Source organism: Plutella xylostella, chromosome 28, assembly GCF_932276165.1.
Source record: "Plutella xylostella chromosome 28, ilPluXylo3.1, whole genome shotgun sequence".
NCBI lineage: Eukaryota > Metazoa > Arthropoda > Insecta > Lepidoptera > Plutellidae > Plutella > Plutella xylostella.
Genome location: NC_064008.1, coordinates 8,251,274 through 8,263,961, shown reverse-complemented (window position 1 = coordinate 8,263,961; position 12,688 = coordinate 8,251,274). Strand labels below are relative to the sequence as shown.

Genomic DNA, 12,688 nt, shown 5'->3' with positions numbered 1-12,688 from the left:
CATTCGATAATTCATAATATTCCATAATATTAAAATTTACTTCTAAAATGTTACAGTAGGTACTTTTCAAGTGTCTTACTGAAGCTGATGTAAAGATGGATGAAAGAAGGTTTGAATAACACAAGGTTTATATTATAAGGAGAAATGGATTTCAAACACAGGTTTATATAAAAAAAATTGAAATCTCCGTTCAAAAGTATTTACAGCACTGATTATTTCACATTAATAAAAATGTTTACATTAAAATCTCAGTTCAAAAGTATTTACAGCGCTGATCATTCACAATAATATTACAATTACAAACTTGGTCTTTTGGGTGTGGCTTTATTGGCAAAGTGAAGTCTATCAATGTGACGCATATTTTATTCTTAAATGTGCCTCATAATATGGCATCGTCAAAAATAATTAAAGTTGTAATTATTCTATTCTATTCTATTCTATTCTCTGTGGGGGTGTAAGTACCTGCACCTGGCTCTCTCGAATGGAACCTTTGTGCATATCCCCAAGGTCTAAACTGCCTTCCTAAGCTTGGACCATTTCCCACCACGCTGGTCCAATGCGGGTTGGTGGGTTCACATATCTAGATTGATGTGCTAAATCTAGATATGCAGGTTTCCTCACGATGTTTTCCTTCACCGTAAGAGCGATGGTATACATTGTACTTTAATTCAGAAAAGAACTCATTGGTACATGTCAGCGCCGGGATTCGAACCCGCATCTCTTGATTGAGAAGCGGGCGCTCACCCAACTGAGCTACCACCGCTCTCAAGTTGTAATTAAATTCACATTTGAAAAAAATAACAAGAACGACGTGTAATTGCAGCTCTTTATAATTCCACAAAAGTAATATTGATCTTGACCTTGAGACCCTTGACTGATCGGTGACAGCCACCGACCGCCCAAATTGTTTTCGATTATGTGTCACATGATATTGACTACTATTTCTTTCGAACAAGGATCAAAATGCAAGTGCTTTGTTTAAGGCACTGATTCGGGTGTTTCCGGGAATACGACAGTTTGCGAAGATTTGCATGCGCATTATTACTATGGGAGAACTGTATGTATGTGTATGAAAACATCATATATATCGCGATATTCAAAATTGTAAAACAGCGTAAACTTGGCGTAGCTCACAGATCACAATTAGATGTCGAGCAGGTCGCTACTTCTACATCGCGGTATTAAGAGTTTTTTGCGATTATTGATATCTCCGCCACAGCATATGCTTACTGAGGGGAAACAGCGTCAAATATTTGATACCATATCGCTATTCATCCCTCATTTTAGTCAGGCACCTGTATTATGAATCATTGAGAGACTCATATTATTAAAAACATTAACATACCTTCTCTCTAGCAGCCTCTTCTCTCTCCTTACTCTTCAGTTCCTTCAGCTCCTCGGCCCTCGTCTCTCTCTCTCTGCGTCTCTCCACAAGCGTGGTCACGTGTTGTCTCCGAGCCTCTTCTAGAGCCAGTCTGCGGGCGTTGACGGCGGCTTCGCGGGCTGCTTTCTGCTCCTGTTGATAATAGATTAGATATTCTTTATTTGTACAAAAGAAAAAACAAGATATATTTACTGAACTTCCGTTAAACTTTTCAGTGGTATTGTGGGTTTAGCTTGATACACAGGTTAGATTAAGTGCTCTGAATTTGAACAGCAATATCATAATACGTTCTCTTTTACACAACATTGGAACGATCAACTAATAAAGTGAAATATTGGGTGCAGTTTGCCGGTAATGGTAGAGGAAGAGTATGGTGGCGCTTCTTGTCAGATAAGACATTTCCACATAAGTATCTGTTAAAATCTTAGACCAGCTCTAGTGTTTTTTTTTTTTTTTTTTTTTTTTTTTTTAATAAATGATTATCACTCCACAGACTTTATGTCCGTGCCTTTTGAAGAGTGGTAATTTTTATGAGATAGTTTTTAATTCTTTTATCTACTTTCTACTCGGTAAGGAAGTTTAGTTTATATATATTATCTTTTATATATATTTATTTTGTCTTTAGTTTATATATTCTTTCTTTTATATATATATTGTTCTTTTTCTCTTTTTTTTTCACTGCTGGGGGAAAATCCACATGGACACCTGGGAAGAGGACCCAGGTAGTGTCGGGCGTTAACCGACTAAAAACCCCCAGCCGTGTATCTCATTATACAAGAAATGTCTTTTTTTTTTTTCTTTTTTTTTTTTTCCTTTTTTTTTATTAATGGTTTTCAGAGTCACACTTACATTAGTAATGGCAACAAACTTAAGAAGGACAGGGCCAATGCCAGCTTTCTTCGGAGAACTTAGTAGACACCTGGCAATGGCTCGGCCCCTCAGTCGTTATAGGTCATGTTTTGCCTGATGTTAGTGTGTGACTCTGTTCTTAAAGATAACTTATTTTAATTGTTAGTTTTTATAATAATTATATAATAATCAATTTGGCCTATATTTTGCGCTCTTAACCAAAATTATATTTTATGTTTTATTCCGCCCCGTTATGCCTTCTTAACATTTCCCCAGAAAGTGCAATGACCTCTTCGTCTCGATTCTTAACTGCCATTTTTAGATTGTACTCGAGGATGCGTTTCTTTGGCGCTGTTATTGCCGTTTTAGCGAGGTTGCCGATAGCGTCCTCGGTGTCATCCGCATAGTAGGTGCAGGTGGTGGTGTGCCTCGACAGCGCCACTACTGCGTGAGGTACGCTATCATGCAGCTTTATTTTATCTTTTGTTCTAATGATAATAACGGATTCGTACGTCAATCCCTGTGCTTCGTGTATGGTTAGGACGCGTGAGCCCATTCCTTCACCATACCCTTGGCTGGTCAAGGTCTCTTTTTCTTCCTGTGTATGCACCAGGAACAGAGTGTTGGTTTGGGATTTGGGAATTACTGCGTCTGTTAACCTTTTCAGCTGCAGGGATTGGATGCGCGCTGTGGCTGCGTATATGCCTGAGTATACTTCCTTTAGGGCGTATGCAACATCCATGGGGTTTCTGTATGAGCACAACAGCTCCTGGGTGATGTTTGCTACCAGTGTTGGGCGATTGTACCTAAGCTCGAATAGGTTCTCTCTGTCGATATATGGTAGCTGATTGATGTCTCCGATCAGAGCAATATCACAGGCACGAGACAGGTGGGCGGCCATTACGATTGCCCCGAAATGGTTCATCAGGGCTTCGTCAATTATCAGGCGTTGGCATCCGACATGTTCTCTAAAGCCGTTTACCAGGACTGATGCCATCGTACGCACCCTAGTTCTGACCATGTCACCAATACGATGCGCTAGCCTGTTTCTTATGTCGATGGCCGCCTCAGTTGTTGTTGTGATAATGGTGTCTTTGCTCACATCGAAGTTATTTATCACCCAGGTTGTCTTCCCACATCCAGGTACCCCGTTCACCCAAGTGATAGTGGGCATCGTCCAGTGATTCCAGTTGGCGTTGATGGTTTCCACTTTTGCTAGGATTTTATCCTCTAGCATAATCCTGGTGCACTGGGCGACGACCACTATTTGGTTGTTGTGTGGGACAGTAAATTTTGAGGAGTTGCATTCCCAGGGTACAAATCCGCTTTCCTCGCTGTAAGCCGCCATATACGCTCCAGTCATTTTGCCTCTGAGGACTTGGCAACTACTGTTATCGTATATGCAGGCTTCGGCCTCCTCGAGTAGAATTTTTAGCCGGCCTTCGTTTTCTTGCCTGTAGGTCTGCATGATGGTTTTGCAGGACAAGAGGTTTACCTGCTTTGTGGCGGTTGTTATTGCCACAAATTCTATGACGGCATTCTCCAAATGCTCTTTAGGGGAGGTTGCTGTTTTTAGCTTCGGTGGGACCACCTGACCCATGTCGGCTCTTGTTATGGTTCTTTGGGCCGTTCTTTTTCGGATGGGGCCTTTGGGGATTTGGCGCCACTCAGGTGTCCTCTGTGGTTTCCCCATAAGGCTTTGGGCAGCTGATTTGAATGCCTGAAGGAACCCTTGTGCGCGCCCCTGCGAGATTTAGGTTTTTCTAGGAGCTCTAGTGTTTGCCACCGACACTATAACATTATTTACCAGTTTATAGTTACCGCAGTGGACCAGCGTGGTGGGAAATGGTCCAAGCTTAGGAAGGCAGTTCAGACCTTGGGGACATGCACAAAGGTTCCACTCGAGAGAGCCAGGTGCAGGTACTTACACCCCCACAGAGAATAGAATAGAATAGAAGAATATGTACCAGTTTGTGCAGACGCTCCCTGCGCACGCGCCGCAGCCGCGTGGTGTGCGCGCGACACTGGTGCAGGAAGTCGTGCCGTCTGTTCTCCGCCTCCAGCTGTTTGATGAAGGCTATCTCGCGGAGCTTCTCTTCTTCGTCGTGGGCTTTGCGGACTATGTCCTGGGGAAGGGGAGGTACATTACTAGCTGGTCATGCGAGCTTCGCCTTAAAAAGTTTTTAAAAAATTCCGGGATAAAAAGTAGCCTATAATAATAATATGTGGGGACATCTCACACACGGCCATCCGACCCCAAGCTAGGCAGAGCCTGTGATATGGGTATCGGACAGCTGATATATCTACACAAATAGATAGATAGATACATCCTAACTAATATTATAAATGCGAAAGTAACTGTGTCTGTCAGTCTGTCTGTCTGTTACTCTTTCACGCCAAAACTACTGAACGGATTTGAATGAAATTTGGTATACAGATGGACCCTGAGAAAGAACATAGGCTACTTTTTATCCCGGAATTCCCAAGGGAAAACTTTTTAAGGCGGAGCGAAGCTCGCGGGAACAGCTAGTATTAAATATAAATATCAACACCCAAGACCCGAGTACAAATATTTGTCTTTAAACAAATATCTGCCCCAGCCGGGAATCGAACCCGGGACCTACGGCATTTTCTAAATTTTGGTTTTAGGCCATTGACATATATATTACTGCGTAAGGACAGGGCAAACCACTCAAGAAAATGGCACCCGTGCGTTGGCCCTAAAATAGTTATTTTAAGGCCAACGGTCCTCAGTCGACAGTTGTCTGTCAAGGAGAGATAGTCTTTGTTTTTTGTGAATCTTGTGATAAATATGCCTAATTGTGTTGTGAAAGGCTGCAAAAACTATGATACAAAGGTTAAAAAGGAACATAGAATATCGTACCATCCTTAAATTAATTAATTAACACATTTTAAAGTGATAATTATTTTACTACCAAAGTCTACAATGGCCGCATGATGTAACCTTGTACGGACGTAATTTTTTGTTGGCTATCATCCGCGAACATTTTCTTGTTGCGTACGGTTTAGAGCGTGATTTCTCATTAGTTATAGTTTTACCCGACCTGCACGGAGGATAATGTTACGTAACATTTTTCTTTGTCACTTGTTGAATATCATCGCAAAGGTATAACCCCATACAACTCACTCATATTATTATTAGGTATGTACTGTTCGGTGACGATGACGGTAAAATTGAACGCACGTACAAGGTTGCGTCGTCAGGATAAGTAGATCGGCACTGGCATAGTTCAAATAAATTATGACAGATGACAGTTATTTTGTTTGTATGAAGAAGGTTTCAGTAAAATGTTCTGAAGGGCGTATCCTTCCTTTTGAAATCATTGTTTTAGGCCCAGTCCATCACGCTGGCCTAGTGCGGGTTGGTATTTGTGTATAGTACTATATTTTAACTAGATACTTGATTCAAGGACTTTGTAAGCCTAAGTGCCAATTTCTCCATAGTCGGTTATCTAACCGACAGGGATTGGTTTATAAATTAAACGTCATCTCCATATAAAATTCATGACCGATGTGTCAAAAGTCAACCACTACTCCCTGGTTATGCTCTAACCGACTATGGAGAAATTGGCACTAAGACATAGGACGCAATAAACAATCCATGTCAGCGCGCCCTTTATTATAAAGAAATGTGTTGTGATTCGCGATGATCGCATGCAGAAAGGATATCGGACTGATGATACGATGATAGATGAAACAATGAAGTGTAAATGAAACAATTGCAAATTACTTACTTTCAGATGTTGATCTCTGTTTTCGGCGGCCTTCTGCAGTCGTCGTTCCATGCGCATTCTCTTCTCTTCTATCAACTGGTTCTTTGCCACCTGGAATTCAAGAAATAAAATAGTTTCTAATATTACGATAACTATATGAACTCTTTTACACACACAAAAAGATTTACACGCAAATATTATGAACAGGTATGTAAATTTGTTATCTTCTAGCACAACAACATTATTTTTAGTTTGTGTCCCTTGACTGAAAGCCTTAGGACTATCAAATTAATACAAATAATCACCAAAAGTATGAACTGTATAAAGACTGACTCCCACAATCAAGCCAATATTTCTGCATAGTGTTACCAGCCACGTTTAATAGACACAAAATAACAATAAAAAGCAATCGCCGGACTACTTTTATGTAGACTTCCCTGATCTGATATATATGATTAAAATTTAAATACCTTGACTTCCTCAACTCTAGTCAGTAGGCTGTGTATCTTCTTGCTTCGTTCAGTCTGCAGGTCTAGGCGATGTTTCTCAGCGCGGGCTTGCTTGGCTTGCAGTCTGGAAATATTATAAATCAGAATGTGAATTTATTGGCCCTTCGACCGACTACCTTAGAACAGATAGGTAGAACGAAGTTCGCTTATGATGATAATAAGACCTAAGGAGATACTGTTCCCAGGAGATATTTTGTCCGTCGCCATAAGTAAATATTATAAATTACGGGGTACTCTTTTTCGTCCTTTGCAAGCGTTATTCAATACAATTTATAAGAGATCTATTATAACGACGGCGACGGTCAAAAGTCTCTGAGGGGTAGTAAACCGTCTGATGTGTTTCACATATTTTGTTTAACTGCCTCTGTGGTCTAGTGGTAGAAGCTTCGCTTCATGACCCAGAGGTCCCGGGTTCGATTCCCGGGTGGGACCATCAATTTGTGTTTCTAAATTGTGGTTCTAAGTTTGGTTAGGACATAGAAGGCTGATCACCTGATGTCCGAAACAGCGAAACGATCCATGCAGTCGGATGGGCATGTAAAGCAGTCGGTCCTGCGCCTAGCTCTCTCCAGTCGTGTCGGTCAATCCGTCCCATTGGGCTATGAGAGTGATGGAACAGAGAGTGCTCCTGTGTACTGCGCACACACTTGGGCACTATAATCTACTCCTGCGTAGATGGCTGATCTCAAATGAGATTGGCCGCCGTAGTCGAAATTCGGCTAGGAGGACATTATTATTATATTACATATTTTTGTTGGAAGGACTAAAGAATTTTATCGTAAAATGACTAAGCTATTTACACATAAGCTATTTATTTGACAACTCCATAAAGCCATTCTCCCCTAGGGATGAATAGTATTATGACCTTCATGACGCTTCTCAGACAAGTCTAGACCGAACCTTCGGTGTATGAATAGTTAAAAAATATGTATTAATATTACCTTCGCAGAGTTTCCTGGAAGCTTCCTCTGCGTTTGATGTTTTGCGATAACTTAGCATGCAGCTGTTGGGCGCGACCTGAAAATTTAAAATGAACATTAGAGAACTTCAATTTGATGTTATTTTCAACCTTACCCGCAAAATGACCTCTATGTTAAAGACACCACCTTACTTTACTAATACTATGACTCATGGGCAATGAAAACGGTTTGGTTGGTAATATCCTGATGCTCCGTTAAATGTACTTCAATATTGCAGAAGGCGTAATTAAGCTAGCCTTTTCCGTTTAGGAGTTATTTGGCACTTTTCTTAGTGTAACCTATTCATTGCCCGTGAGTGAATTAAATTATTTGTTGCACATGAAATTACAGTGTAGATAAGCAAACTTAATGCTCAATGGCATTCTCTACCAGTTTTTAAGTTTACAAAGAACACTTATTTTTATTCTTACATTGCACACCTTGTTAAAAGTACCATCTTTTATCTTTCAGCACCTCTCTTTGCTAATAAAACTAAGAAACAAGATAGAGCTAGACTCACCCGGGTCTCTAGCCACGAGAGCCTCCAGAGTCTTGAGAGTATCTAGTCTCTCCGCGCGAGTCATGCCCTCGAGAGCCTCCGAGTATTGTTCCTCGAGGTTGGAGGCGCACTCTTGTATCACGTCAGCTGGTAGCGGGATGTCTGCATCCGTCTGTGGAAATAGTGTGAACTTTAAATGAACACATTCAATTACATATTCAAAAAAAAAGGAAAGTTATTAAATTTATCGGTTAAGTACAGGGTGGAATTTTATCAGTGAATAAGCGCTTTCATGTGACGCAATGACATAGATAATTTATCTACGCTACTTTTGCGCTGATAGATTAACTAATATTGTTTTAAAAAAAAGGTTCCTATTGTGTTTGACTTTGATTGCTATGTAAGTTGATCTTATAATGAAAGTTGCGTCGGGTACATTTACCTGCCTTCGGGAAATCCAATGATAGAATTCCACCCATGCATATAATTAATTTCCAGTTAAAAGATTCAAACACTTACCTCAGTATCATCAGTCTCCGTATCAATATCCACATCAGACACCTCCTGTAGCTCCATAATTTGTCGATTCAACAAATCTTCTTCTTCAGACAATTTCCTTTGATCATATTCCGATTGGAAATCTAACGCTAGACTGATCTTGCGTTCATTCTCCTCTATTTGTGACGTCATTTCTGCTATTTCGTTCATCTCCGATGGATCAGCTGATTTGAGTATTTCATTCTGATCTTCGTCGTCTTCATCTTCGTATTTGAAGTAGGATTTGAATTCTTCCTTCCATTTGTCGAAGTCGAAAGGATCTTCAGTGCTTTCTTGAGAGCGTGATAGTCCCGACAAACTTTCCAAAGACGAGTGAAGGCGATTCTTGCTTAGTTCATTTCCTCCGTTCGGCTTTTTCGAATCCTTAGTTCGTTCGTTCTTTTTGGTGAACGACTTGTTTCTGGCCGAGCGTGTTTTGAGTCCTGTAACGTCTGATTTCTGACGCAATATAACAGTGTTTTTAGGCTTTTCTGCTTTCGGTTTTATGTTAACCTTAACGCTTTTTTCAACTGTAACCACAGGATCGACATTAGACGGTTGTTCAGATTTGGCACGGTCCACTTTAGGTGTTTCAACGATAGGTTTGGATTCCTGTGTCGGGGATTCAATCATGTTCAAAGTCGGGAGACTGGTGGTAGCTGATGGTTGATTGAATCGGTTAGACCAGTGGGATTTGGATTGCTTCTTCGATTCCCGGCTGAATCGTCTAGATTTTACTGTTAGCCAGCCGTCCTCATCAGTTTTATTAACGTCTACGTTAAGAAGTTCAAGGGAATTGGCCGCATCATCTGGTACTAAAGTCTTGAGACTTTCACTTGAATCAATTCTGTTCATGTCCTCTTGATTAGCGATTGTTTCTGAGGAACCTGTGTCTTTGAAATCATTGGGTTTTTCAATTTGAGGTTTAGCTGAAGCATTGTCTCCTAATCCGTTGATATTCAATGAGGCAGGTGGTTTTGGGGGAACTTTTTTAGTGTCAACCTTCCCTTTATTATCTCCTGCCGCCATTGGTGTGTTTCTGGCCAAAGGTTTGTTTACTTTTGGCTTGACCGGCGGTGTGAGGTTCGTGTTATCAAATAGACTGTTTCTGCCAGTAGTTAGATTGAACGGGTAACTGCATCTAGAATTTGTGGGGGTTTGATTGCGTTTTGGCAATGGCTTTTGGGCTTTTTGAGAAGAAGTTGATCTCATTTCGACTACAGTTTTGCTGCGCATTATTGGGATAGTTTTTACGACTGGTTTTACTTCCACTTTTGTTGCAGTAACAAGCTTTGGTTTAGCCGCGGCTTGGGAGTAAGCCGGTCTGGTATTGACTTTGTTATCAATAGATTTAGGTTCAGGCTTTTTGAATTCGTGGTCTTTTGCTTCTTCTTTGATACCACTAGGGCCGGCTTTAGGTTCAGTAGTATCAGTTTTATTATTTGTATCATCAGGTGGTTTTTTCTCAGTAGTCAATGGGGTGGTTTTCTCAATTTTCTTTGCTGTTGGAGCCATTTTTGTATTAGTTTTAGTCACTGGAGCAATTTTTTCTTCTTTTTTAGCATTTTTAGCAACTCCGGTAATGTCTTTTTCCTTAGCTTTTGCTTCGGCTTGGCTTTTACTCTCTTTATTTGGAATGTCTGTTTTTATTTCGATGGTTTTTTCGTCAACCGATGAATTATTCTTTATTCCGTTTACAAATGTTTGTTTTGCCGATTCATCTCCAACAGCCTTGTGATCTGGAGAGGGTGTGTTAGTTAGATTAGTTTTTTCATCGATAGACGAACCATTCTTGTCCTCATTTTGGGAACTTTCATTGGAAACGTCTGCAAAATTGTCTTCTGACAAAGTTGGAGATTCAGAGGAGCTTTTATCCGGGATTATTTTATCAGTTTCAGAATTTTCATTTTCCTGTGAAGTTTTGGTACCAGGAGTATAATTTACTTCTTCTTGTGCTTTCAGACTTTCAGCCCTTTCAAGATTCAGCATATTATCATTTTTGGCAGCATTTTCAATCAGTTGTTTCTCTAGGAACGAACATTCCATGGCATTCAGTTTCGCTATAGTCGCTCTAGCTACGCTTGAGAGATCATCTACAAAATCTTTCTTTTGGACGTCATACTTTCCATGTTTTGGCGAAGATTTTATCACAACCTGTTTCGGACATATATTGGCGATTTCCTTGGCTTTACCTACTTCTACAAACGTCTCCTCTACTGGGACTTTTCCCTCACTATCCTCAGCCACTGACTCCATCACTTCCGGGACGTTAAGTACAAACTTCTCCTTAATATCAGAGAGTCTTGATTCTTTAGCCGCTTTGGGCTCTGGCTTGGCCGTGATTTTGGCAGCAATCTTATTGCTGAAGAACTCTACATTTCCTTTCGGACTGGTATTGATACGGGGGCTTATTTTGCCACTCCCGGGGCTGGTTTTACCGGACAGAAGATTCGGACTGTTCTTGCCACTAGGGGTGTTATGTCCTGAGAGGCAAGGGCTGTTTTTGCCCGACACTGATGGTGATGTTCTAACCGAGTGGGCTTTCCTAGACTCAGGTCTTACGAAGTCGGTTTTCCTGATCTCCCAAGCGAGGCTTTGTGGTCTCTGTGGAGGGGGGGTGTTGTCGTACTCCCACTTGAGTCGGAACCATTCCCCGAGAGCCTTGAAGTCTCGGGTGTAGTTCTCAAGAACTAGGATCACCTCCTGACACTCGCTTAGGCTTTCATGGGACTCGACAGTGTTGTAGATTTCTCCAACCTGTTGCAAAATAAAAATGAATATCATTACACATACATACACGAATTACACGATCAAACGGAGTTCCAAAAATATGGCAATAGGCTGCCCCTTTATACGATTACGTTTAAACATTGGTGAAGTATAAGTATAAACTTTAAAACAAAAATTCCCTCTTTAATATTATGCATTAAAATTTCTTGTTCTCATTGCTAGGTGGCATTATGAATGCCGTAAGGGAGTATACATTCGCACATGAATGTATCTAAATCAGCTGCCACTACACGGCTCCCTTATCAACGTAAACAAATGCCACTATATCGCAATTCACCACAAATACGGTGCTGTGATTGGTGAAACGCGCATTAAACGTGATTATCGACGTCGACGAAACCGTGTAGCGGCCGAATTTTGAATACCACAAGAGAGTACATAGATACATTAGCACGTGAGTGTACATAATAATTTATCTTATACAACATATTATTTAGCCCAAGATCGAAACGAGTGGTATAGTCTGAAGGAGGCCTACACATTTAATGTTAAAAATGGCTAATAGTAGATAGATACATTAGCACCTCAGGTTTACATATAATTTATTTAATAACATATTATTGAGCCCAAGATCGATACGAGTGGCATAGTCTGAAGGAGGCCTACACCTATGAGGTTGAAAATGACTAAGAAGAAGAAGACATATTATCAACATGTAACCACTCACCGACCGCTGCAGATCTCCAAACAGCAGCGCCCAGTACCTCGCGCGCAGCTCGGACCGCTTGTCCCGTCCTGCCGAGGCGGAGCGCAGGCGCGGGGGCGCGCGCGGGGCGGCGCGGCGCGGCAGCGGGGCGGGCAGCGAGCGAGGCGGCTTGCGGGACACGCGCGCTGGGGTGCCAACGTGATAATGTATAATTATGACTAAAATTTATAGCAACTGCATTATAGGGTCATCATAGTATAGCTTATTTCATGGAATATATAACGATGACGAATTCGGACGACCGAATGGCATAGTGGTTAGTGACCTGACTACTGAGCCGATGGTCCCGGGTTCGATTCCCGGCTGGGGCAGATATTTGTAACACAGATATTTGTTCTCGGGTCTTGGATGTGCCCGAAAAATGGCAATAGGCCCGCCCCCTATTACATTGGGACTATCATAACACTCTGGCGAAAAGTGGGTACAGCAATGCACGCCTACCCCGCAAGGGAGTACATTAGTACAAGGCGTGAGTGCGTCTGTGTGTGTGTGTGTTTTTTTTATATATAACGATCTCGCAACCTCAGAACCTTACCACCATCGTACAATATCAATCAACAATCCATAAGCTGCAGCGCTTAACTAACGATCCCGCAAGCTCAATACTTTACCACCATCGTTTATTAACAATCCATAAGCAGCTCGCTTATTTTAAACAGTCTAACATACATTCTACAAAATCTATTAGATATGTGTGCCACATGAGCAACGTTGCTTAGTG

General features: G+C 41.3%; 1 protein-coding gene across 1 annotated transcript in view; it reads right to left on the bottom strand.

Moving 5' to 3' along the window:
* Nucleotides 1-12,688, bottom strand: part of LOC105390166 — a 65,905-nt gene that overhangs the window by 48,431 nt on the left and 4,786 nt on the right. The window contains exons 2-9 of the mRNA XM_048631205.1: nucleotides 11,929-12,092; nucleotides 8,454-11,228; nucleotides 7,956-8,106; nucleotides 7,418-7,493; nucleotides 6,438-6,540; nucleotides 5,989-6,078; nucleotides 4,201-4,359; nucleotides 1,346-1,516 (exon numbers count right to left, since the gene is read on the bottom strand). Coding sequence (XP_048487162.1) covers nucleotides 1,346-1,516; nucleotides 4,201-4,359; nucleotides 5,989-6,078; nucleotides 6,438-6,540; nucleotides 7,418-7,493; nucleotides 7,956-8,106; nucleotides 8,454-11,228; nucleotides 11,929-12,092 — 3,689 coding nt within the window. The remainder of the gene's footprint in view (nucleotides 1-1,345; nucleotides 1,517-4,200; nucleotides 4,360-5,988; nucleotides 6,079-6,437; nucleotides 6,541-7,417; nucleotides 7,494-7,955; nucleotides 8,107-8,453; nucleotides 11,229-11,928; nucleotides 12,093-12,688) is intronic.